This window comes from Apteryx mantelli, chromosome 2, assembly GCF_036417845.1.
Source record: "Apteryx mantelli isolate bAptMan1 chromosome 2, bAptMan1.hap1, whole genome shotgun sequence".
NCBI lineage: Eukaryota > Metazoa > Chordata > Aves > Apterygiformes > Apterygidae > Apteryx > Apteryx mantelli.
In genome coordinates this window covers 23,830,984-23,858,934 of record NC_089979.1, presented here as the reverse complement: position 1 = coordinate 23,858,934, position 27,951 = coordinate 23,830,984, and the positions used below count along the sequence as shown (strand labels likewise).

General features: G+C 37.7%; 1 protein-coding gene across 2 annotated transcripts; it reads left to right on the top strand.

Annotated features, from left to right (window-relative positions):
- Positions 1–83: 83 nt before the first annotated feature.
- Positions 84–27,691, top strand: VIRMA (vir like m6A methyltransferase associated). 2 transcript variants are annotated; one of them, XM_067290302.1, is made up of 24 exons: positions 84–150; positions 2,289–2,404; positions 2,640–2,726; positions 3,137–3,185; positions 3,848–4,016; positions 4,894–5,016; positions 5,540–5,824; positions 6,551–7,703; positions 8,744–9,235; positions 9,981–10,135; positions 11,562–11,644; positions 14,661–14,754; positions 14,879–15,423; positions 16,041–16,276; positions 17,030–17,279; positions 18,466–18,683; positions 20,354–20,486; positions 21,513–21,665; positions 23,600–23,760; positions 23,935–24,031; positions 25,140–25,306; positions 25,488–25,819; positions 26,726–26,869; positions 27,334–27,691. In XM_067290302.1, the coding sequence occupies exons 1-24, from the start codon at positions 88–90 to the stop codon at positions 27,489–27,491; spliced, it is 5,463 nt and encodes a 1,820-aa protein (XP_067146403.1). In that variant the 5' UTR covers positions 84–87; the 3' UTR covers positions 27,492–27,691. The 2 variants fall into 2 exon arrangements, with proteins under 2 accessions (XP_067146403.1, XP_067146402.1); XM_067290301.1 differs by having other exon boundaries at positions 17,027–17,279.
- Positions 27,692–27,951: the final 260 nt, after the last annotated feature.

Below are 27,951 nucleotides of genomic sequence, written 5' to 3'. Positions count from 1 at the left end.
AACGGTCAGCGCCGCGCCGCGCCCGCCCCGGGCCCCGGAAGCGCTCGCGCGGCCGCCCGGAAGACCTTCCCCCTCGGCCGAGCCAAGATGGCGGTGGACACCGCAACGGAGCTGCTGTTTTTAGACACGTTCAAGCACCAGAGCGCGGAGGTAACGCGGCGGGGTGCCCTTCCTTCCCCCCTCCCCTCCTCCTCCTCCTCCTCCTCCTCCTCCTCCTCCTCCTCCTCAGCCGCCCGCTCCCCGAGCAGGGCCGCGGAGCCCGGCGGGGCCGAGCGGCGCGGCGGCTGGCGTAGGCCCGGCGCGGCCCTCGCCTCAGCGGGCAGCCGGGCGCGGGTGGCCGCTGCGGGGGCGCCCTGCCGCCTCGCCCCCCGAAGTCCCCCGCAGCCTTGCCGCGGCCGGGCCCCGCCGCGCCCTGCCCCTGAGCGTCCTGACAGCCCCGGCGTCGCTGGCAGCCGGCTGGAGAGGAGTGCGTCCATGGGGAAGGAGCGAAGATTCAGGCTTTGGGAGCTTGGCGCCCTTTGCTTGCCTCTTGCTTAGAGAAAAATAAAGAGGAGAGGCTGGCTGAAAATAAAGGGCCTGGACTGATTTGAAATGTCTGCACGGGAAGTTGTCAGAAAGATGGCTACATCCTGGGAACTTGTGAGATACATGTGCCCCTCTGCCGTTAGTGAGGATGTGTGTGTGTGAGACATGCCTTTAGACTTATGCAGCCTATGTGGATTCTTGAGCAAAGAAGAAGTCTTGAGCAAAGGGAGCAAAAGGAATATTTCAAGCCTCCTTTAATAGCAGGAGCTCTTATGTGTTTTCCACTTGAGGGCTGTAGGGATCCTGAGCATCCTCGAAGCTGCTTGCGTTACAGCAGATTTGCCAAGAATTCTGTCCATTGTGCCATTCAGGACCGGACAAGGGTAGTCTGTATGGCCAAGATGAGGAAATTATGAAATGCAGCTCGACCCAAGAGAGATGTTTTGTGTGTGGGCAGGTGTTAGGGAAAGAAAATGAAGTGTTTTGCACTAATGCTGCCATAAAAACAAACCAGGAGTTATTTTGGATTCCTATTTAGCTACCAGGGTCAGGGAGATTCAAATGTATTTTTAAATCTACAATTTAAAATAGGAGTGGGTAGGAGACCTCAGCTATTTCTGTTCCCTTCTGGGACAGCATGTTTCCTCATTTATTAGCTTTCTAAAAATCTTAGTACCTCCTTGCCTTATTCTGGTAATTTTATGGTTTTTTTTGCTTTCTAAGATGTTTTTCTATGAAAGATGTTTTCTGTTAAAGATATATAATTTTTGATTGCAGATCTTTTTTTTTCATTTCAATTTTTTAATTATGTTGGTAGACACATATTGGTTGAGGTTTTTTTTTGCTAATGCATTCTTTGCTACTACAACATTGGAAACATTCAATGAGAAATGTACTTTTGAGCTTCTGTTTAAGAAATAGTCTTTATATGCTTAAAGTTGGACATATTTAATATATTTTTCCTATTTTATGAATTTATAGATAGAGATGATAAATATGACAATATCTAATATAATGAATTTAGTGAGAGGAGACTTTCAGCATTAACTGCTTGGTGGCTACTACATGGGAAGTCAATGTGACTTTCTGATTACTTCCTAGTTTGCTCAAACATAACTTTCAGGAGTGCCAAAATGTAATTTGTCTTTATATTTGCTATTTCTGTGTTGGAAATGGAGATGTTATTTCCAAAAGGCGTTCAAGTGTTGTTGCAAAATCAGAGAAATAAACATCATACCTAATTTTATATAAGCCTAACAAAACAGTACTTACAATATCATTAATGTTTCTAACGTTTAGGTTCATAATATAACATTCCCTAATCTTTACAATTAGGATGAACACACACACTTTTTCTTTTTTCTTGGGTTATAAATTTGATATGGTTTGTTAAAAGGGAAACATATACTCAAAGTCCTTTTTTAAATAATTTATGCTCCAGTTTTTATCTTTATCAACATATCTTTCTACTAAAAAAAATCTATTGCTGTTTAAAAGATTCTTGCAAGTAAAGGGAACTGATTATGTAAATGAAGCAATAACACTTTCTGTGAAAATGATATTAAATATATAAAAAGTGTTAGTTTATTTTAAAAAATTCTTTCTTGTTTAACAGTCATAGAAGTTATACTCTTTACAGAAATGAATTTTATATTTATTAGCATTCCACCTTAATTTGTCTCTCTTTTAACAAAGAATATACGAGTACATTGTTGTGTTTCCATTTTATATTTCTTAAGCTTTCTTTGTTCTTTGTTTTGTAGCAAAGTACCAATATAGATGTAGTTCGTTTTCCATGTGTCGTTTATATAAATGAAGTACGTGTCATTCCTCCGGGAGTAAGAGCTCACACCAGTTTGCCTGACAATAGAGCTTATGGGTAAGTGAACGATATGAGGTGTCTGACTCAGGTACACTTTCCTATTATTTTGTCTGGAACTTGTGTATCTCAATAAAACTTCCTATATGAAAAAAGGAAATTACATTCATGTGTGTGTTGAATTTGTAATCATTTTGGGGAGTTACTTAAACAAGCTTTTTTTTTCTTGTTTGTCCTACTTGTCTTCTGACAAGGAGCTCGATGGGTTTAACTTCTACTTTTGTTTTGTTTCCAGAGAGACATCTCCACATACATTTCAACTGGACTTGTTTTTCAACAATGTCAGCAAGCCAAGTGCCCCTGTTTTTGATAGGCTGGGGAGGTATGTAGTTCCCAAATTACTTCATGATTTCATTATCTATTTTTCTTCCTGAGAATTTTTGAGTGCAGAAGATGCCCAATAGAAAATGCGTGTCTCTGGCGCCTCTCGTTTGGTCTATCTTTTCCTAGTATATGTTCTTCTTGCCCTTTTCATCCAATCTGTTTGGGATAAAACAGACGTTCCTGCTTAAAAGATGAGAAGATTTTGTTATTTTTAAACTGACAGCACTCTTTCAGAGCCCATGTGTGTTAAGGAGAAGTATTTTATGAAAATAAATGTTTTTGCACTCTTAAGCGTGTGTATTGTTCAGTGTTCTATTATTAGCTTTCCTGTTCAGTACTGCCATGTTTCGTTTCTGTAAGCGTGCTTTGTATTAATGGAAAAATAACTTTGTATATTTTACTTAACAGCCTTGAATATGATGAAAATACTTCAATTATTTTTAGACCTAGTGCAAAGGTAATGCAATGTCATTTAAACCTCCTCTTCTTTTTTACGTCTGTCATCTGAGTGCAAGCATGGTTGTGCATGGTGTGTTAGCACTGTGTAAAGCATTTATTGCTTAAGACTGTTTAAGACCTTATTCTAAAACCTGCTTGTAGTTCTAATACTTATTACTTTAAAGACAGCATTATAGATGCTATGTAATTTGCTTGAGTCTTAGAAGATTTGATTGCTTGACAATTCTTGTTGAGATTACCGTCAGGAGTATACATTACTTACCAGCAATGTTAAATCAGAATGTTATAGCTGCAGGGCACAACCAAGCACATCCTCTTCAGTTCTGTTTGGGTTTATTTCATTCGATCAGTGTTTGTGTGACCCACGCTATGTGGTGGGTTTTTGTTTGTTTGTTTGTTTTTTTAATAAATTGCCTGTGGTAGATTAGGCAATATATTGCAAGGAATTGAATGCTTTTAGAAAAAGACTAGTCATTTCTTGTAATGACTGATATATTTAAAGTTTTCTCAGTTTTCAAAATGCAAGGAAAGGAGATACTGTAGTGTTCCACTCTCCTTTCTTGCTTTTATGCAGATACTGATACAGTGATTTTAAAACTAAATAACTTTTCTGAAATTCTCTTGTGTTGTTTTCAACTGCTTTTTTAAAAAAAAAAACAGGTCAACACAGACGGATTGGTTCTAAGAGGCTGGTACAACTGTCTGACTTTGGCAATATACGGCTCTGTCGACAGGGTAATAAGTCATGACAGAGAATCACCTCCTCCACCCCCACCTCCACCACCTCCTCCCCAGCAACAGCCTGGTTTGAAAAGAAACCCAAAACACGGTAAGCCTGTTGGCACTAGCTGGAAGAAGACGGAGTTTTTTTTAAACAAAATTACATTATTGCATCTGAAAAAAAGCAGTTCTTTCACATTTGAGATTTCACTGAGCTTATTTTTCTAGCTTTATATCTTTGTCCTTTATTTTTTCTATTTTTTTAGGCTTATGTTGAATGGTTTTGAGTAGGTTTTTGTCTAGTGCTTTTTTTGAGAGTGGGTTGACTGATCTGTTGTGAATTCCCTACGATGATCAAAATTAAGTATTTTAATTTCTGTGAACTAATTAAAATTTAGATGATAAATCTCTTTTCAAAAAATTCGTAACAAGAAAATTTCAGTCGTGATTAACTTTCCTTTCGTGACTCGTAGGTAACTATATTACAGAAAAGTATTTGCTTGTGTTGGTGTTAGAATGGCTGTGAATGAATTCATGAGCAAGTTTCTTTTTGTGCTTTAATTTTGTCTTTAGACTTAAAATTAGAACTGTCTTGTTCAAGGTAGAGCTGTCATGCTGCAGAGATGTGAATACTCTATACTGTAAAAAATCACTTGTAGATCAAAATTTAATCTTTTTTTAAGTAACTTCAGTTATTACTGGTAGAGTTACAATATTGCTAGATATTGTTCAAGCTAAAAATGGCAATTATCCACCTTAATTTTAACTCAGTGTTATATTAACAAACATCTGTAGTGTTAATAACCTTGCTATTCTTGTTTACGTCAGAAATGATTTCAGAAAACTGCTTCGGATACTACTTTTTTGAAATACAGCTGAGAAATAAAGGGTTTTTCTAATGAAAAGTAGCACTGAAATACTAAAAGGTACCATTTCTATTCCTGTGATTCCATTAAATGCAATTTTTATTTTCACAATAAATACAGTTGATGGGGAGAAAGAAGACCAATTCAATGGCAGCCCTCCAAGACCACAACCTAGGGGACCAAGGACACCGCCAGGCCCCCCTCCTCCTGATGATGATGAGGATGAACCTATGCCAGTGTCAGGTACAATGAGAGCGGACTGTTTTATCTGCTGCACAACACTGCTTAGTGGAAGTAGAATTCTGTGTTCCTGCCTTGTGGTACATTTCCTGTCTGCTTTTACTGCTGCTGGACAGATTCAATCTTAGGAAAGAGATTTGTAAGAAAACCTGTTGGATATGTTAAGTTGTATCCATTTAAGAGTTAGTATATTTGAGAATATCAGCTATTGACCAATACGCTGCTTGATCATATTTTATACAAAATTTCTGTTGACTTTGGTATTCATTATCCTCCTCCATCCCTCTGTTCCCATTAACTACTGAGTTCTCAGGGCTCCATATGGGTTAAAAGTACTAAGAACTGTTTACATAATTCCTATAGTTTTACTGAACTAAGTAATTATTGTTAGTGTTCGGTCAAATCATCTGAAATTTTCCTCAAGATGTTCTTTCTGTATCTCCACTGCATAATGCAGTATCATAAGACCTATCATTGAGCATTAGATTTCAGAGCATTACTCTTATTTGTATTTTTCTTTTTTTAGTGGTTGGGGAAAAAGAAGATGATGTTGACCATAGGGAGGATTACTTTGAGCCCATTTCTCCTGATCGGACATCCATTCATCAAGAAAGTCAATATTCTGATGAGGGAGAAGTAGAAGAAGATCAACCAGAAGAAGGAGAGGATGAAGAAGAGGATGTGGATGTTGAGGAGGAGGAGGATGAGGAAGATGATGATGGGCATACAGTAGAGAGTATTCCTGAGGAGGAAGAGGAAGAGGAGGAAGAAGATGAAGAAGAAGAGGGTGAAGAGGAAGAAGAAGGTGAAGGTAAGTAATCTTGTAAAAAATAAAAGAAAAAACAATCAGTTTATAAAATTTTTATGGCTGTATTGTTATGATGACTAGGAGTGAAGAGAGCTAGGTCTCATTTTGCCTTGGTCGCTGCACTGTTGCATGCTGTATCTGACATCTCTGAAGGAGAACAGTATTTTGCTGTGGAGTATTTATTCCTTTATAGTAAATCTCCCTGTTACTTTCTATAAAATAGATGCAACTTTTATAGGTGAGAATGAGCCTTGTTATTTGATTTGTTAAGAAAAAGTGGAAGGCTGTGGAACAAACGATTTCTTAATTAAAAATTAAGTAAAATTGTTTGACTCACCAAGAATGTGTATTATTTGCGTTAATCTTTATGTAAGAATGTCAGTAATTTTCTTGAATTATCTAAAGTTCCCACCCATGCCAGTGCAAATCTAACTACAAGTTTTATGATAGATATATCCTAGAAAGAAAATGAGACAATGCTCTTGTTATATATCCCAGTTAAATGGACTTTTGGTTTTATACATACCTTTAAATGTCTCAGTTTTTATATAAAAAGTCTGTTAACAGGGGGTTTCACTTACAGCTGAAAAGAGAAAGCTTTCTGTACATTTAATGTATGATTGTTTTCTAAACTGTTTTTTTTTTTAATTTAGTTTCAGCAGGTTCTCAGCATTTATGAACACAGTTATCCATAACTGATTTTATTTCATAAATGAATCTTTTTCTTAGGAGATGATGGATATGAGCAAATCTCAAGTGATGAGGATGGAATTGCTGATCTGGAACGTGAAACATTTAAATATCCAAGCTTTGATATTGAATATACTCCTGAGGATTTGGCATCTGTGCCTCCTGTGACATATGAGCCTTTTGAAAGGGAGCTTGGACCTCTTTTGTACTTCAGCTGCCCTTACAAGACTGTATTTGAGAATGAAATTGGTAAAATAAAGGACCAAGACCCGGAAAAAGAAAATTCAGGGGCAGTGGAAGTCTCAGTGAAGTTAACTGAACTGTTAGAATTGTATCAAGAAGAAAGGGGTGCAAAGTGGGTCACTGCATTAGAAGAAGTTCCGAGTTTAATAGTAAAAGGATTGAGCTACCTGCAAATGAAAGACACAAAGCAAGGCTATATTACCCAGCTAGTAGACTGGACCCTGCAAGCATTAAGCCTTCAGGTAGCTCTCAAACAGCCCATTGCTTTGAATGTCCGACAGCTGAAGGCTGGGACAAAACTGGTGTCGTCATTAGCAGAATGTGGGACTCAAGGAATAATGGCACTCTTGCAGGCAGGAGTTATTAATGTGTTATTTGAACTGTTGTTTGCAGATCATGTATCATCCTCCCTTAAACTTAATGCTTTTAAAGCTTTGGATAGTGTTATTAGTATGACTGAGGGAATGGAAATGTTTCTAAGAGGTGGTGTAGATGTACATGAAAAAAGCGGTTATCAGAAACTCCTGGAACTCATACTGTTAGATCAGACTGTGAGAGTAGTTACTGCTGGTTCTGCAATTCTCCAGAAATGTCACTTTTATGAGATTCTGTCAGATATTAAAAAGGTGGTTGATCAATTAGCAGAGAACACTCCTTCTCTTCCTAATCACACTGAGCCAGAGCAGGACCAAGACTTGACGGGACTTGACAGAGCCAACCAAGAATATGAAAACGATGTGGAGGCTCCCATGGATATGGATCATCTTTTGGAATCTTCTAATATAAGTGAAGGAGAGGTGGAAAAGCTTGTTAGCCTTCTTGAAGAAATCTTCCATTTGATGGAAACTGCTCCTCATACAATGATTCAGCCACCTGTGAAATCCTTCCCAACCATGGCACGCATTACAGGCCCTCCAGAAAGGGATGATCCTTACCCTGTCCTGTTTAGGTATGACAGTTGCAAGTTCACTTTCTGGTGTGTTTTTCCCCCCCAGTTTGCTAGAGATAATTGTTAGGGATGACCTTGTTGACTAACGTTTTTCTAGATTTTTTCAGTTTGTACTTTACCAAAGGATTCTGGATTTTTCTCATAAAAGTCTGAGGGAGTTCAACAATTAATGTTAACTGTTAGTTTATTGGCTCTCAATTGAGTCAATGGTGCCCATGATGGAAAGTTAACATCTTGTTATTAGTGGTACTGTGCTATCACTTCAGTCCCATTCACAGATCCTGGACAGCTGGGCTAGGTACTGTACAAGTGCATAGTTGAGGATTGTTATGGATCTGGAGTTTTATCACCTTGTGGTCTTGGGACATATCTATGCATATGGATAAAACCAAACTGCAACATCTTTGTCTGTATGCTGAACTGGCAAGATATGTAATCCAGCCCTCGTTGGAAGTCATGTAGTTGTGTCAGCGTGGCTTGCCGTTTCAGAGCATGGGGAGAGGAGCTGAGGCCTGTCTGCATTCAGCCATCTAAAAATTACCATTGGTTAATTCTCTGTTAGCAAGTTTCCGTCTAGAAAGTACTTCTCTTAACACTCACAGGTTTCTTTGGTAGTAGCAGTGTAGGTCAGAGCTGAATCTAAGTATCTAAAAGAAAACAGCCTTCAAAGTACCCCTTTCATATGCTTTAATGATTGTTTTCTTAGCACATTAAAATACTACAAACCCAGTGTTAATGATAATTCAAATTTAATGAATTTAATAAAAGACAAAGTTTTTTGTGCGTTGATAAGGTGGTTCAGTGTTTGTTTTTTTTATAATCAGTACTTTATATGTCAGATTTAGCTCTTGTAGCTATTATAGCAATTATATTTTTTATGATTAGAATTTTTTTACTACTTCATAATTTGTTGTTACTTCTCGCAATCTATAGAAGAATAGATGCTGAAGCTAGGAAGCATTTAATTTTATATTCTGTTGTAGTACAGTGTTGACAGATGGTTGTAATATTGCTGATTCTTTTCCTGTACATTTTTGCAGGTATCTTCATAGTCACCATTTCTTGGAATGCATTACTTTGCTACTGTCTATTCCAGTGACAAGCGCTCATCCAGGTGTGCTTCCAGCTATACGAGATGTATTGCGTTTCCTGGCACAGTCGCAGAAGGGTCTTCTTTTTTTTCTTGCTGAGTACGAAGCAACAAACTTGTTGGTTAGAGCACTTTGTCAGTTGTCTGATCCAGATCAAGAGGAAGGTCTCCAGTCAGATGGTGCAAACGAGGATACTTTTGCCCTGTGGCTCCTGCATTCAACCCAGACTTTACAGTGCATTTCTGAATTATTCTGCCACTTTCAGCGGTGCACAGCCAGTGAAGAAACTGACCATTCGGATCTGCTGGGAACACTTCACAACCTCTACTTGATTACCTTTAACCCTGTAGGACGATCTGCTGTGGCTCACGTATTCAGTCTGGAGAAGAACCTCCAAAGTCTTACAACTTTAATGGAGTACTATTCCAAAGAAGCCTTAGGGTAATTTATATATTTATTTACCTTCTTTAGGTTTTTACATTTAAAAAGTATCTACCCCTAAAAACAGTTCAGTAAATCTAAAAAAACTTTCATTCTGTTAGACCATGATCTTTTTATAAAAACTTTTAAGTAGAACAGCATAATAGAAAATCAGGCCTGTCATTTGTGATCAAGTACCTAATTCCCAGAGATTATGTAGGTCATCCAGAGAGTTGCTATGATATATGTCAGACTTTTGACTGATAAGAAAAGATTAATAAGGACAGTTTTCATTCAAGCATAACATTTGACTGTGAAACAAGGCCTGGGGAAACTGAGCATTGCAGATCTGTCTGGGGTGAGGTGGGTATCTCTCAGTTCTTGAAGTTTTTATAAGTGTTAAAAACACAGTCATTCTTTTCTCTGGACAGGCAGTGCTACTACTTAGGTTGCACTGCTTTTAGAGCAAGATTTGAAAAGCAGACAAAGTTACGGAAAAAGATTTGCTTGCTACTTGATTCTAGTGAGTGCTCACAGTTCTCCTCCTTTCTGAATGCTGAAGTAAATGTAAATCAAAGAGCTTTCATTTTTCAAATAGTATAGGAGAAAACTGTTGGGTTTTTTTTTTTGATGATAATTATATGGTGCAAGCCTTGGTGAAGGCAAGAGTTCTGTAGGTAGATTACCAAGGGTCAGAGAATGAGTAATCTAAGAAATCCCAGTTGCGTTAGCTGAGACTTAAAGAAAATCTTTATTCATGTTTCAGGGACTCAAAGTCCAAGAAGTCAGTTGCTTATAATTATGCCTGCATCCTTGTTTTGCTGGTGGTTCAATCTTCCAGTGATGTCCAAATGCTGGAACAGCACTCAGCGCCTTTGCTGAAGCTTTGTAAGGCAGACGAAAATAACACCAAATTGCAAGGTACAGTATGTGTCATTATCAACTGAATTGTTTGAATGTATAGAAGAAACCTTTTATATGTGGGTAATTGGTACTTCACAATCATCTGGTTTGGATAATGTATATAATGAAATTCCTTTTCCAGCTGCATCTGTTTAGTTGAGTCACTGAGAAGATGTGTAATTCTTTTCTTTTAATGAGAGTTCAATGGGAAATTCTTTCTAGTTAAAATATTTTTCAAGTAATATTAACTACTCTGAATTTTGGATGATTACAGGAAGTTTGCAGTTACTTCTGTGTTGAAAATAACTTAGGGCAGCAAGTTTTAGTAGAAATGGACTAGTCAGTCAGTGAGCTGACTTGACTTTGGTTGTTTCCTTTGGCGATGTAGGCTGTGTATATACTAAGAAAAGGAATGTTCCTGGGACTGTTTTGTGGCAGCTAGACCAACTGGCATGGTCTAGGTCCCTATTATTAAAACTTTTGGTCTCCAAATTACCTCTTGGGGACATTCCCTGGCTTGTGCTGATTCACAGATCAGGTCTGAGTATTGGGAATGGATCTGGTCAAACAAAATGCTGCTGGAGACCATTCTGGCACCTGAACAGTGAAGCTGTGGTGTGCAGGGATGTTCTCTCCACTGCTAACTGACTGGTATAGAGGTACCATTAATTTCTTCCAAAGCTTAAATGCACTAAAAGAAAGCAGAACTCTTCAGAAGTTTTAGTTTGATTTCCTCTTCTGCTGGACTCTTATTTCTTTTCTCTTTGCCTGCTCATTAGACCATTTCATGAGAAGAGGGGCTAGTTTATTAAACCAAATCATGAAGTCAAACTGAAAATAGTTGTCAGTTCCCAGCTGTTTGACCTTCGAACCTTCACATTCTTCTGAATATTTTTTTAGGAACAATGGGTTTTGAAAAGTTGCCCAAGAGGTTAGGACATTCAGGTTGTTTTGGACTAAGAGTATGTCAGTGTATAAGAACTTTCAGAGAGAACATGTCCTACTAGCAGGGACAAGCTCCGTTTGGGCGCTTAACGGAAGGTTTGGAATCAGTTTGTAGCAACCTGTTATGTACATCAAGGGGAATGTGCTTTGGTCCTTGTCTTTTTCTTTAATGATAGTGGGACCCTTAGTGTACTTTATAAAATACATTTAATCACAGATAATACAAAGAATAAGCTGAAAATTATATGAGTGTTCAGCTTGATCTGAGCAGAGTTTTATCCATGAACAAGAGATCTATCAACTGTTCTGAAGTCTTATTTTTTTCAGTGATGCTTTTCAGCTGGCTATAACTACAGTGTGTGCCTCAAATTTCACATTTGGGCTTAGCACCTGTTGTGTAATTTAAGTGTATTTGTATTTCAGAAAGTTTTATGTTACTAAATGCATTGACAAGATATTTGATTAAATGTAAGTAACTTTTTCTTTTTTTTTCCCCCAGAGCTTAGCAAGTGGCTTGAACCTTTGAAAAATCTTAGATTTGAAATTAACTGTATTCCAAATCTCATTGAATATATTAAACAGGTTAGTAAAATACTGATAGTGCTAACTTTTAGTGATGCCCTATGATCTTGCACGTTTTTTTAGTTTAGTATTTATCTTCTCATGTTTGTACTAACATGATTGCTTAAAAATGTATATTATTATCCAAAATGTATGTTTTTATTAAAGCTTATGCTCTAGGCCAGTTCTTGCCCTTACTTATCTTAATGTAACCAAAACTAAGATAAATGAGTGATGCAAAGTTTATCTCATTATGCGAACTATCAAGATGTAATTTGGAAAAATGAAGGATCCTTTTTTATATGCATTTTTCTCTATTGTTTCTGATTCTGAGTCTTTCAATCCAGACACTCAAGTAGCAAAACAAAATATAAAAACTTTGATTTAAATGATACAAATTTTTGGTTTACAGTACGTTCTCATTAGTTGAAAAACTTTAAGTGTTAGATCTGCTACTATACAGTGATCGAGAATGACTTCATTGCTGTGATCAAAATAGAAAAGGTATGTTCTAATATATTACAAAGACTGTAAGCAGGAGCTGACCTGAAAACCAGAAGGTGCAAAAAAGAATTTCAAGAGTTTAATTAGAAAAGCTGTCAGGTCATCCAGCAATGTCATGGGGATGAAGAGGCATTCTACAGTCATGTGAAAAAACATATATATAAAAAAAAAATCTGTAAAATAATAGCTTGTTTCAGTCCTCTTCAAAATTGTACTGCTACTCAACTTTTTTTGGGTGGAACTGTTGTGGCTGTCTCGGAGACACTAAAACTGCTGGATTTTGGAAGGGTTTGGCTAAAATTACTGGAAGTTTTTTGCCTGTTCTGAAATTTCCTCTTCTTCTATCCCTGCAAAGATCCAACCATTTTAATCTTTTAGCTTGCCATAAAACCACAAAGCAAACCTTGACCCTCTTTTCTTTTTCTTCTGCTATATTTGTGAATGCTTACCAAAAAGTGGAATAATTGAACTTAAGTTTTGGAGAATACTTACAGTAACTAAAACCAAAACTTGAGTAAGTGTTATTCTAAAAAGATATGTTTGCCTTAGGTAGGTTTTTGGAAAAGGGGTGATGAGAACTTAAAATGTTATTCTTTTCAGTGTTTTTAATAAATTTTTTAAAGATATGGGACATGACACATACGTTATTTGCTCAGTGCTTAATTTTGTTAATTTGACTTGAAGAATATACTTTCAGTCTTTCGCCAGCAAAACTTGAAAATTGCACATACCGTAGCTTAGTTCAGCTTAGAATTTTTGCTCTATTCAGACGGGAGCTTAGAATTTTTGCTCTATTCAGATGGGACTTCATTCTAAACTGATTTTTTTTTCCCTAATGAAGAAATCTCCAAGGTGGCAATAGAAGGGAGCAGCAGTTTATTCTAATCTCATGTAGGGTAAGCAAGTTACTCTAGTGCTTTTTTTTAATCTTCATAATAACATCTGAAGAAGCTGCATAGGGTCTCTATCAAAATCTGAGAATGCACAAAGGCTTACAGAATGGAGCTAAGATACATGATGTATGGAATATTTTAAACCTGAAGGATTTTAAAGGATATGCCTTAGTCATCTAAACAGGAACAGGATTTCCAAAGCCAAATACAGAGGTCTCTTGGAAGACCAAGTGAAACCCAAAATGGACTTAGGATAGGTGTGTGCCTTAGAGATAAGCCAGTAATCCTTCATTAGAGACAAGAACCTTAGACTAGTCTATCTCAGGTGTGCAAGGAGCCAAAGGAATTAATTCAGAACTGAGGTTGCTTCTTAAAGCTGGGGTGGCCTTCTGAAAGCTAGATTGTTAGCACACCCTGCTGTGGTTGTCTGCAACACTCAAAGAACTGTATCTCAAGTCTGGTAACGAGGAAAAAAAAAAAGAGAAATCCTGTTAAGAATAAGGTAGATCATGTTGTTTTATGCACGGCCTTGTTCCCAAACTACGTAGCTACTTCTTTCTTTTGAATCTTTGCTCAAAGACTTGCTATTGTAAGTCTTTTCTTTTTTCCTTACTAGTTTGCATATTGTCATGGCTATACATAAAGTGAGGTGAAACTGTTAGTACACTACTTCTGTAAATGCAACCAGTGAGTATAAAGATGTTCCTCTGGACTATAGAAACCTGTACCCTGGACCTGTGCGTTGGGAACTTATGGCATGGGGATGCGTATTAACAGTCTGAAGAGGGGTCAGCATAGGTGCTTGAGTGGTCAGCTGCCCGTTCTTGGGAATTAACAAGACAAGCTCCATTTTCAGCTGTAATGAGCAGACAGCAGTTGTCCATCTAGCAGCTTCAGTTACTTCCCAAGGCCAAATAGAGAGTACTTACTTTTTCAATAGACAAGCTGAAAGGGGCTTCCCACTGGTTTCTCCTGAAACTGTCTCCCAGAGGATAATTCTCCCCTTTCAGGGGACTCCACTGAAACACAGTTTTAGCATTAGCTGTTACTTTCCCTTTTTGCTTGAAAATCCATCTGAAACATACTTTTATTGGGAGTAAAGAATGTAAGAAAGTGGTCATATTGGAGATAGCTGAAACATAAAGGCTGATTTTTTTTTTGATTCTGTTAGATGGCTAACTGCCTTCTGGAAAAGAGTCTTGAAGACTCTTGAAGACTCCATTCTCTTCCATAGAGGCACGTGTTAGTCAGTGGATGATAAATGGATGTAAATACATATTTTAAACAATAATAGCCCTTGGTCCATAACTAATTTTCAAGCCCTTTGTTCTGGTGGAGTTTTTGATACGTTGGTTCCCATGTCTATTAAAGCTCATTGTATAGCTGCAGATTATCAGAATGTGATGAGAATTAGTGCAGAGTGGACCTGCTTTTTCAAAAAGTGGGAAATGAGTGGCACTAAGATCCATGTTCTGTCTATGTTGTGTTAGATTTGCTCATCTGTGTAATTAGGTGTCTTGGTGATTGAGGAGCTGATGGCCGAGCTATATATTTATTCCAGTTCAGAAAACTAAGCTAGTGAAATATTTGTCATAAAGTTCTCTCTTGTAATACAGGTTCATTTTTTGTTTTGTTTTAAGAATATTGACAGTTTGATGACCCCAGATGGAGTTGGTCTTCCTACTGCACTTCGTGTTCTTTGCCACGTTGCATGTCCGCCACCTCTGGTAGAAGGTATGACAGATGTATTTGTACCACTTAACACAGAAATCTCAGCTTTCTTAACCATGTCTGAAGCGTAACTGTGATTGCCCAAGAGAAATTTGATGTACAGAAATGTTATTTCTTTTCTGCACAGGTCAACAGAAAGATCTTAAATGGAATCTTGCAGTTATTCAGCTCTTTTCCTCTGAAGGAATGGACACCTTCATTCGGGTTCTACAGAAGCTGAACAGCATACTAATTCAGCCTTGGCGACTCCATGTCAACATGGGCACCACGCTTCACAGAGTTACTACTATTTCTATGGCCCGCTGTACACTTACTCTCCTCAAAACAATGCTCACGGAACTGCTGAGGGGTGGATCTTTTGAATTCAAAGACATGCGGGTTCCGTCAGCGCTTGTCTCCTTACACATGCTCCTGTGTTCTATTCCCCTCTCAGGCCGCTTAGACAGCGATGAACAAAAAATTCAGAATGACATTGTTGATATCTTACTGACTTTTACACAGGGTGTTAATGAAAAACTTACCATTTCAGAAGAAACTTTGGCGAATAATACTTGGTCTTTAATGCTGAAAGAAGTTCTCTCTTCAATTTTGAGAATTCCTGAAGGCTTTTTCTCTGGACTTATACTGCTTTCAGAATTGTTGCCTCTTCCACTACCCATGCAGACAACTCAGGTATAATTCAGATTTATTTAGTTTTTGAAGACTTGTAATTATGCATAACCCTTTAGACCATTCTTACTTGTGGAAAAAACAGATTTATGAAAGGATGAATTAAAGTTTCTATAAAGCAGTTGTGTTCGGACAGATTGGTTGGAGATGCATTTCTTTCTTCATCAGAAACAAAACTGTTCTTACTTGGAACATCTTTTTAAATTAATGGTTATATGTTGTTCTTTTGACCCTTATCAAGTTCTCTAGAATTTCATTGTATTACTTAAATGATTGATTCTGAAGCCTTTGAATTTAACACTGAATGCTGAACTCCTGCTGTATTAAGACTCTCCCTTCTTTTGTCATGAATCTTGAATTTGTTATCTTTAACAAATAAGTCGACATAAAAGATGTGTGACTACAGGTGTTTCCAAAGGAATACCTAATTTGTTGGAATTACTTGTTTAATTTGTTATTTTGTGATCAAATTCAGCCTTGTCATTCAGTGATGTTAATGAAAATGGCATTGCATGTTTTTGATGAACACAGTATTTTGTATTTATTTATGCCTTGTGGTAGAATTCAGGTTTTATGATAGATGTTGAAAGCAAAACCCTTCTATTCTTCTATTCCTGCAGGTCATCGAGCCACATGATATTTCAGTGGCACTCAACACCAGGAAGCTGTGGAGCATGCACCTTCATGTTCAAGCGAAGCTGCTACAAGAGATAGTTCGATCTTTCTCTGGTTCGTCTTGCCAGCCTATTCAGCACATGTTGAGACGTATTTGTGTTCAGTTGTGTGATTTGGCTTCACCTACTGCCCTTCTTATCATGAGGACTGTGTTGGATCTTATTGTAGAAGATCTGCAAAGGTATTTGTTTTCTGTTGCAAAGATTTTTTTTAATGAACTATAAATTCACCCTTGTTCTGTGCAGTAGGTTTATCAGGAGAAAAATACTTAACTTCAGAAGTATCATTTATCCTTTGTGAACTTGAGTGAGTTCTCAGTCCAGTACATACTGCTTAATGTTGCCAACCAACCATGTCTGTCTTTTTTTTTTTTTTTTTTTTTTTTTTTTTTTTTTTTCAGTATACACAGTTTCACATTATAAGTTTATAGTAAGTGTTTTAGGAAGGTGTTTTTCAAGGCCCTATACAACCTTTTCTGTTTCTGTGGACTACTTCTAAAGGGTCTATTTGAAATAAATGAGAAAGTAGGCCTACTGTCAGTAGGGTAGAACTTACTGTGTTGAGATGTGCATCTCAACTGGAAAATGTGTAGATGTCTGTAAGCAGGAAGAAGTTGACCACCACTATTTCAGAAGTTATTGAAACAAAGAGTACCATTTGTTTAAAAGCATATTTAGCCACATATAATTAGATGCAGTATAGTATGTAAAATGAATGGTAGATTAGTTAATTTATAATACAACCAAAAGTCATCTAGTGGAATTTGAGCAGTTTTCCAAGAATACTAAAACTAGAAGTTTAAGTACGTAAACTAGGTGTTTTGTTTAAAATGCAGAATTATATGACTCTTGTAATGGTTGCTCTTACAGTTTTAAAAATCACTTTAAAACAGCTTTTCCTACATATTCAAAGTGCATTGACTTCCTTTCAGCAGCACAGAAGAGAAAGAGAAACAATACACTGGACAGACCACCCGATTACTTGCTTTATTGGATGCCCTGGCTTCACACAAAGCTTGTAAATCATCTATTTTGCATCTAATCAATGGAAATAGTAAAGGTGATGAAAAATATGTAGAAGTTTTCCAGGAGCTCTTGGCTTTAATGCGATCGGCTGGGGACAATGTTGTTCATCAACAGAGTGCTGAATGTGTAGCTTCCCTTTTGCAGTCCCTCTGTGATCAGGTATTTATATATTTAATGCATAATGTCTGTGGAAATTTTAATTATAGGCGACAAGTTTAGTGAGGTTATTTCTTAGGTGCCTGTTTTTTCCAAAAGAAAAGCCCCATCAACATTGTTACAACACAAAAAGAGAAAGCTTGTATGGTTGGCTGCTTTGACAGACTTGCTGTGGGTCTTGTTGCTCTTGAATGTAAATCCTTTTATTTGTGATATCTCTTTTGCAGTAGACACACTATTCTAGCTCATTAAAGACTAAGAACTGAATGGCACAGAGACTGACTGTCCTTCCAGCTGAGAGGGATGTTATCTCTCTTTGTCGGAAGATTTTGGAACATGGGTCATTGGCAATGATTACCTTTTACCCAGTTGAATAAATGTTTCTCTCTTAGCTATCTGGCTGAAACCTCTTAAGAACTTATTCCAAATGTAAAGATATAAGCAAAAAATAAGAATGATATGCCGTTACCATAAAATTCCACCATTAAAACCAAGTATCATTACTATAGCAAAATAAGAAATGTTACCTGACAATTGATTCATGGACTAGACCAGGTAGTTTCTCATTGGTTGCATGCATAGATTTACATGTTACTGTCTGTCTTACTAGCTGCATGTATTTATTTGCTATAGTGCTTACCCATTTATGCAAAAGACATTTGGGCATTGTTGGCCAGTAAAGAGATCAGTCAGGCATATGCGTATAAATAAATACGAACTGTTTGCCCATGCAAATTCATTGTAAAATCTTGTTTTATGTTGCATAAAACATGGAGGGGACAATAGATCTTAAACTTTCCAGGTGGTATTTACAACCTCTTAATTTTGATGAATATTTTGAAATAAGGGGACAGTTTGACTACCTAAGCAAGAAACTATATGCAAGTATGAGACATTATTCAGTGACAGTTTGGCTTTTAGTTATGGCTTTGCTCTTACTTTTTAGCCTTTGAAGCTTTTATATTTTTAAAAAACAATAATTGTTTGTAACTCTTAAAAGAATCAAATTAAAAAGGATACACTGGGTTAGTGTTTTAATGGTTAGTGATCAACTCTGTCAAATACAGGATTAAGACAATAGAGGGGTAGCGAGAGAATTTAGTGTTTTCTGAATTAATGTTTGATTTATATTTATTGCTGGTATACTGAATGAATTTTTTACTCTATATATAATAATCACTTCTTACAGGATATTGCACTCATTATACCAAGTTCGTCGGAAGGTTCTGTCTCTGAATTAGAACAGCTTTCCAATTCCTTACCAAGCAAAGAGATGATGCCCTTAATTTGTGACTGCCTGATGGAAACATTAACTAATGCTGAGAGCAGTTACAGTTGTCTGTTGACGTGTATCCGAACAATGATGTTCCTTACAGAGCATGACTATGGCTTCTATCACTTAAAGAGGTATGGTATTTTAAGATAACTCTGAGAACTTAAGATTTTTAAAAACTTCTGTAATGTGAAATCAGTGATGTGTTTAGAAAGCTTTAGAAATTTTGTAAATTACTACTTTGTCTAAGAGCCCAAAATATAATTGAAATAGTGATGTGCTAGAAAGACTGTATTTAATGAGTCTGCAAGATTTACAGTTTAAAATGAAGGAAAAAAAAAAACATTGGGAAGACCACTGAGAAGTGAGTGGTTTTTTGGGGTATGTGGTGTTTTTTTTGTTTTGTTTTGTTTTTTTTGGTGTGTTTTGGGCAGGGGAGGATAATCAAATGAACACACTTCTGATCTAGGTAGGGTTTTAAACACTGCAGAGTTCTTCATTTGGTTGCTATAAAGAAAAAGTTCCTAAGCTCTTTTATACCTTGTGTGCGAAAAATGAAGCATCTTACAGTGAAATATCAGCAACATCCAACACACTGAGTAAGGTGTTGCCTTAGGCTAGTAGGAAATTCTGAGGATAAGTCATCTGAACTTTCATTTTCTTGGGGCTTTGGTGTTTTACTCTGTGCTTCGGTCTCCCTTCACTTGAATTTTTTTAACTGTGAATTATTTCTGCAGTATGCACACAGAAGTGCTTTCTTTCAAAAAAAACCCCCAGAAAACAAAAAAATGAAAAACATTTGTGCCCTCCATTTCTCCACTCCAAGGCAAGAGGATTAGAGTGAGATATAGCACTTGTGGCCTGCCCTTTGAGAGTAACTTAGTAGTTAGAGCCCTTTCACAGGACGTTGGAGACCTGTGTCTCATTCCCTCTCTTTTAGGGGATTCAGTTTGCACCTTTCACTTCTCCAGGGTGTCCTAATCATGGAGAACTGGGCCTTTTGGAATGGGGATTTTGTTACTACTTTTGTTGAGTCCATTTCATTTTGAATGGAATATACACATGCATTGGACAGTACTGTGTCCTTTTCACACTTTATCCCCTGTTCTGTGTTTGGACCCATTTCTTCCTATTAAGGTGATGTGTAGAGGGGCAAAAGTGTTGTGAGGCTCCAGAAGAGAAAAAGGTGGTACCTGGAGTCTCGCCAATAAAAGGCTGTGCCAACCACTCTTCTAGGTAATGTTGTGGAATTGTGCTGCTCAGACTGCAAGAAGCTGCACTATCCATGAACGAAAGTTAAGTAGGTTAAAGCTCCTCTTGTTTCTGCGACTCCCATATGTCTAGCTACCGGCTTCAGTACGTGGCCTTGCTCTTTCTACATTGATGATTACCTTTCTGGTTTTGTTCCTGTAGTTAAGCATCATGGGATGCAATGAAATTGTAATGACAAGCATAGTGCTGCTGTATACATGAGGCACTTGTGCAAGTGAATATTTCTGTACTACTATCCCATGTCCACCAGAGCTGGAAATTTCATTTCTTACAGTTTTTAGAGATATTGCTATAGTATGTATGACTGTATGTGCAGTCTGAAATATCTGTCGACACCACCAGTGAGAACAGCAGGTTAGTACAGAGAAAACAATGAAGCTCCAACTTCATAATCAAACCCCAACTTAATAATTATCAAACTACCATACTTGTTTTGTATATATGTTGTTTTCTTCTTACAGCAAGTTGCACTGGAATGTGTTCACAATATATGCATTAATAAAGTATTTTCTCTTTTTTATTGTGCAAACAGCTCCTTAAGAAAACACAGCAGTGCTCTGTACACTGTATTAAAGCGAGTAATAAGTAGCTTTAGCAAAGACACAGGTGAACTGGCCTCTTCTTTTTTGGATTTTATGCGACAGATTCTTAACTCTGATACACTGGTGAGTATGTATTAAATACTTAGATAAATTCAGCTGCATCTCCTTGAAATCTGCAGTGTGAGATGCATTCAAGAACTGTTATGTCAGAAAGCAGTTGACTATATAGATTGTTATGTAAGCCTTTTCCATCAGTATTTTTAGTGACATCTTTATTTTTAATAAAATCTGTGAAAGTTGGGCAGAATATACATTTAAAAAATAAAAGTTTCTTTCAGTAGGAAGAAATGGCATTGTGATTCTTTAAGGAGGAAAGTGCAGTTACTTGTTTTCAAGCCAGAAATGAGGTGTTAAAAAAAGTCACACAGCAGTATGAATAAAGGGAAAGGCCCAAGCAAGCATTCCACATGCTAACCCTATGCAGAAAACATATTTGTAATAATGTTGAAACTGAATTCAATACATCTTCTGAAAGTCAAAATTCAATTACATTTCTTGGTAGGAACTCTGGAAAAAGTTGCAAAATATTTTGGTCCTTGTAGATTTTCATTTCTCAGTTAAAGTAAGAGAATTGATGGTAAAATACATAATATTTGTGGAGGAAGGAAAGGCTTTTGTAGATTTCCTATTCTTAAAGAAGGCTTTTGAAATGTCAGTTTTATCTAAGTGCATATATTTAAAACTATCAACACTGTAAATTAGGTATATCAACTGTCTGAAGTGAACAGCATGCTCTTGTGTCCAGGTTTTAGATTCATGTCATCCTGCTAGAGAGCTGCTGGGGTTTTAATTTAAAGAAAAATAGCATAAATGTTTAGTGCAGAAAGGAATCTAAAATATCTATTGGTTCTCTGATACAAACCCCAGCTTATAAGGGAAAGGATTGCATCCATCTTGATACCGCAGCTGAACTTGTCTATAGGACTGTACTTTATTAAAGATACTTTGCACAGTATGTTTTTAAAGCAGTAAAAATTACTCTCATTTTGCTAGATTTGCTCTAATGTACATTTGAATTCTAAGGGGTTGCAATCCAGGAGTATAATGAGTATTTAAATATACTTATTTCCCACTCGTCATATTTTTCAGGGATGTTGTGGTGAAGATGGAAACCTTATGGAGGTAGATGGATCTCATCCAGGCAGAACACTGGGTCTAACCACAGCAGAGTTAAAACATCTGTTGCAGAACAAAGAAGAAACTCCAGAAAACCTACTGCTTGAGCTGGAGAAACATGTTATGGTAAAAGAATTTGAATAATCAGGTTCATGTTGCGGTCTTGTACATTAACCTGCTTTTAAACAATATAGACTATCCCTTCTTGATAAGAAGGGTACAAATTTCTGTGGCATATCTTATGGAATTGGTAGTAGCTGCTGCCATTGTTTTAATACTGATGTCCCAAATCACCCATTCTGATGCAGGATGGATTCTGACCTTATTCTTTGTATTGTGCTAATGCTAAGAAGTTTCAGGTAGAGTTGGGATCATCTTGTGCTGAGAGTGCTTGCACAGCACAAGAACATAAGTAATTAACTGTGTGATGAAAGGCAACCAGGGTATACAGTAGGTATAGGGACTGCTGAACACTGGGGAGCTGATTGTTAGTGTAATAAGCAGTGGTTCCTGTTGCTTAACACTGTCATAGGCACACAGGGCTGGAAGGAATCACCTGAATATGATCCATGGTTTGATGTCCAGCTGGTGACCAGTAACAAGTGGAACCCCAAGGAGTCAATACTGGCACCCATATTGTTGGATATTTTCAGCAGAGACCTGGATGATGACACATGTTCAGCAAATTTGTGGATGACACTAAGCTGGGGCAGTGGCTAATGTGACAAAGCAGAGCCTCAATCCAGAGGGGCCTTGATAAACTTTTGAGAATTGGATTGACAAGAACCCACTGTGGTGCATTAGAAAAAGTGAAAAGTTCTTCACCTGGAGCAGGATAAACCCATGCATTGATGCAGACTGGGTAGCTGTGCACTGAGTAGGAGCTCAGCTGAAAAGAGGTTATGGTGGATGTCAGGTTGAGCATAGGCCAAAAGTGCGTGCTCGTTATAAAGAAGGCAGGCTGTGCTCTGAGCTATACTGGAAGAAGTGTGGGCAGCAAACCAAGGCATATTATTGCCTCCCTCCACAGGAGGCTGGTGAACTCTCCTTTGGAATGCTGCGTCCAGCTTTGGCTGGCTTTGTCCTTTCCCTAGTTCTACAGAGATGTAGGGAAACTGGAGAGGGTCCTACCAGTGTGATCTGGGGCCTAGAGCACATGTGCTATGGAGAAGGGTTGAGGGAGCTGGGCTTGATTACTCTGGTGAAGAGGGCTAAGGAGCTATCTAATAGCTTCTTACAACTGTTTGGAAGGTAATTACAAAGGTGATGTAACCAAACTCGTCTTGGTAGTACCAGATGATAAAACAGGGCAGTGGCCACAGATTGTGGTTTTGGAGGTTCAGGTTGGACATTAGCAAAAAAAATTTCACTAGGAGGTTGTGGAATCTCTTTCACTGGAGGGTTTTGGTTTTTGTTTTGTTTTGGTTTTTTTAGACTTGGCTAGATAAAGCCATGGCTGACCTGATCTGGTTTTGGTTGATAGTCCTGCTTCAAGCCTGGAGGTTGGACTAGATGACCTGCAGAACTTCTCCATCCATTGTTTCTGTGATCCTAATACTGGAATCTAATCCTCCATAATTTATGATAGCTGTGCAGTAGATGGTTAATTTAAGAGTCCAAAGAGCATCTGTTCCACAAGCTGTTGGCCACAAATGATTTCCAGTGCTATACTCCCCTCTCCTTTCTTCTGCCTCCTAAATTTATGGTAAACAAAACCATAGCTCTGCTGAAGGAGAAAGACCATTCCCAACATCCTAAGCATTAACTATAACAAAGGACTCATTAACTGAAAACTGAGTTGGTTCCACATACTGGACTATGTTACAGAGATTGTCGCATCAACTAGTAGCAAAGCCTAGAGTGTAATATGGTGACTTGGTTTGTTTTATAGTATACTGAGGAGCTCTCTGCTGTTTGTGTTTTTAGGTGTCTCAGTTTCACTATTTATGGACAGAGGGACTGTTTTGTCTAGTGCCACATTTTCTTTTATTAATCAACAAAAACATATTTCCTCCTCTGGGAAGGGGAAAAAAATTCTGACTTGTCATGTGTTGACCTAGGATCATTCTAAAGAAGATGATGGCCTTGAATCCTTACTGGACAACATTGTTGGTGTCAGGCAAATGTTGGAATCAGCAGGTGATTCTTGTCCGCTAAGTGACCAAGATGCAGAGCCAGTTCTTTCTGCACCAGACTCTCTTCAGAATTTGTTTAACAACAGGTAAAATTGTTAAATATGGGGGTAACAAATTGTATTTGAAAAACAGTGTATTTAATTTCATTTAAATAGCAAGGGTAAAGCAGCAGTAGGCACTCCAAATTCTCTGATGCTGTGTGTGCTTGCAGTTGGTTGTAGTTCGTAGTCAGAAAGGCATTTGACATTGCTGTATTGCAGGACTACATACGTGTTGGCAGACGTGATGGATGACCAGCTGAAGTCTATGTGGTTCTCGCCCTTTCAGGCTGAAGAAATTGACACTGATCTGGACATGGTAAAAGGCTTCATTAGCGTAACTGAAGTGTATTTAAAAATGAGGGTTAATGTGAGCTGGTAGCATTGGAAATTCACTTGGCTAAGTGATTTGTCTTCCTTAGCTCACCCTTTTAAATTGACCCAGCTTGTAGGGCTTGTCATTTTTTGGTTTGTTATTAAATGCCTCAAGGTCATATGGACCCATCCACAAAGTTAGCCTCATCCCCAGTGTCCTACTGCAGGAGTCATCTCCTTTAGAGCAACAGTTGGTACATCTGCCCTAGCCTGCTTTTGTATTGCTGCTAGGGATTTTCAGCAGTTTGTACTAAATGTGGAAAAGGAGCATGATATCTTTGCTCTTTTCCTTGCTTACCTTCTGTCATTGCAGTAATACCCAAAGAACCTGGTAACTACACTCTGTGTTTTAAAATCTTCGCTTTAAAGTGACAAAAGTGGAAAAAATGGCAGTAGTAAATGAAATCACTTGCACAAAAACTTTTCACTGTACTTGTAACTTGATTTTTATAACCTAAAATGTCATTTTGAAAAATACACAATAATGTTCCTATTTTATTCCTTACTATTTTTTACCTAAGCAATTGTTACAGTATCTTGGTTTCCTGTGTGGAAAGTTATCAATTTCTGTTGGCTTCATTCCCTTCATTTTTTTTTTAGCTTTACTCTTTATGATTACACACAAATAAATTTTTACTTCAATTTCTGTAACTTCTTCAGCAAAACCAAAACTGCTCATTCCTGTATAAAAGCAGGAAAAAGAAAAGATAAATTTATAGGACTGTAGCTTAGGCAAAAGGAGGCCTCACTGCAGGTCATCTAATGACAAGACAGCCATTTGTATTTGAAAGCTAAGGCTTTGCTTTCTTGAGATTCAGGACTGTAAAGACAATAATGCTGCAGCTCTGCTTATTTTGTTATTGCTGCTTTTTGTTTTGAGCTACACTAATGCATTAGAAGAGGGAGGATGGGGCTTTGTGCTCTTATTTCAAAGGAGGACCTAGAGTAGGTTAGGACCCTAGCTGAATCCTATTTATCCTGCTGCAGCATGTTTTCTTTTTCAGAAGTAGTGGTAACGATTGTTGTGATAAAGTTAAACTCTCTCACTGCAGGTAAAAGTTGACTTAATTGAACTGTCAGAGAAGGGCTGCAGTGACTTTGACTTGCAAGCTGAATTAGAGAGGTCATTTTTGTCAGAACCGTCATCTCCTGGTCGTACAAAAACCACAAAAGGGTTCAAACTTGGCAAGCACAAGCATGAGACCTTCATAACTTCAAGGTAAGGCGAATGTAATGAGTAAACAGTTAATGTGTTCTTGCTGCGAGGACTGGTAAATAATGTTTTGTATACTCTCAAAATGTAGACTACCTTTTAAATTGCATCTCCAATACAGAGAATGCCTGATATTCAGTAAGAATAAATTTTATATTAACTAAATTATCATGATTTGTCATGACAGTGGAAAATCTGAGTACATAGAGCCCGCAAAGAGAGCTCATGTTGTGCCACCACCACGAGGAAGAGGCAGGGGAGGATTTGGACAAGGGATTCGACCACATGATATCTTTCGTCAGAGGAAACAGAATACAAGCAGACCACCTTCCATGCACGTGGACGATTTTGTTGCTGCAGAGAGCAAAGAAGTGGTTGCTCCAGATGGGATACCACCAGCCAAACGGCCACCAAAAGTATCGCAGAAGATATCTTCACGTGGTGGGTTCTCAGGGAATCGTGGAGGACGGGGAGCTTTTCACAGTCAGAACAGGTTCTTTACACCACCTGCTTCAAAAGGTATGTTGTCTCTTATATTAGAATTGGAGTAAATGAATTAATGATGCTAAAAAATGTTTCGGTAGGATCCGACTTAACTAACAACAATTAATCATCCCTGCCGTGAAGTGTTCCTGGAGCAGTGTGTCTGGGAGGGAGATAAGCTCTTGGGCACTAGAAAAGTTCTCTAGAGTGCTTTGGAATTAAACCAAAGCTGCAAGTTCCCGTGTTGCCTCTCTCTCTAGCCCTCTGGTAATCTTACAAAAGTAGTTAGCTGTTTTCCTTTTGATCTAATGGTCTTGTGTATAGCTTGTGTTGGAGTGCTTCAGGGCTGTAGTGAGGGGAAAAAAACCCTTCCCTGCCATTTGTGATATGGTAGTTCCTAAAATCAGGCATTACAGTACATCTCTGCACTTAAATGAGACTTGAATAGAAAGGATGGAGGAGTCTGACAAGAATGAGATGCAATTTTCAGTGAACTTGGAGATTCTGCTGGAGTATCAAGTTTCTTTCATTTACAGACAAGGTCGCATTACTTTCCATCTTCTAATTCAGGCAAGTATTTCCTGCACAGTAGAAGCAGAAAATACTTGCGCTTAATAAAGTTATAAATACCACGATTTACTTTACCATAAAAACTTAAAATATAGGAGTCCATCTTAATACAGCAGATAATGTTGTGAAATTTTTTAAAACTGGAGTTCATGTCTGAAAAATAGATATTTTTCTCCTGATTCTGTGTGTAATACAATAACATGTAGACTGTGATGAGTTAGAATACTAAGGGCATGTTGATGCAGAGTTAGTTTTATTTATTTGAATTATGTAAATACTGCATTTACTCACCCTAAGCATTGCAAAGATTAAAATGAAAAAAATGTGAGATTTACTCAGTAGTGTGTGGGGTTTTTTTTTCTCCATATCTAGGAAATTACAGTCGTCGTGAAGGTGCTCGAGGCTCAAGCTGGAGTGCACAGAGTACGCCCAGGGGAACCTACAATGACAGTAGAGGTGGTCAAAGCAATTTTAACAGGGGTCCACTGCCACCACTGAGACCATTAAGTTCAGCAGGTACATGGTATTCATATGGGCATCGAACTATAGAAAATTCCTTGAATTTCATTTTTGCTTTACAAATGAAACCATGCAAGGATGCTACAGACACCTTGAAATTCAGCAAATGTTTTAAGCATATATGAACCGTTGTCACTGAGACTGTCAAATACGTGCTTTCATACGAACTGTCCTGTAATCCATAAAACTTGCTGAATTGAACACTTGATCGCAGAATCTTAATTTTGCATTCAGATTTTTTGCAATTCAGTTGTCTTCGTAACTACATGGTAATTATAGAGCCAGTCAAAACAAAAATGCTTGCCTAAAAGAAAAGTGAAAATTAAAAGGAGAAAACAGACCCAGTTTGTGTCTCGTCTTGTTTTTGTTTCTTATGTTTTCAGAACACCTACTACGCCTAGGGTTTTTTCTTTTTTTTTTTTTTTTTTTTTTCAACTGAGTATACTTTTCTTTGCTTTAAGGCTACCGACCGAGTCCTCGCGATCGTGCTTCCAGAGGCCGGGGTGGAATTGGACCGTCTTGGACAAGTGCTAATAGTAGTAGCAGTGGTGGCTCAAGAGGGAAGTTTGTTAGTGGAGGCAGTGGAAGAGGTCGTCATGTACGTTCCTTCACACGATAAAATGAGAGCTAAAGGAAAAGCCAACCATGTGGACTTCTTGTGAAGATGACAAAGAAAAATGGAGGCACTAAAGGACCAATTTGGAGTTACTGGGTATCTGGAGGACACCAAGAGAATATTTTTGTCTGAAGAAAACAGTTTTTGTTTGATACAAGACTTGAAATTTCAATAAAATTCAAGACTTTTTGTGTACAATTGTATATTTTTTGTTCCTTTTGAAAGAACGTTTTAATTTTTGTGGACTTTGGTAGACAATATTCAGTAAAGAAACTCTTTGAGTTAAGACTTGAAGGACTTTTAAAATACTCATTGTGCCAAAAGAAAGGTACAGGTGTGTTGTATGTGACTTATTACTGCAAGAAAATTAAAAAAATGTGTAAGGCAATTTTAGTTTTTTCTCTCAGGTTTAGAGCCGTTAGACCTTTTTTTAGCCAGTCTGTAATTAATGAATGAGGTATAT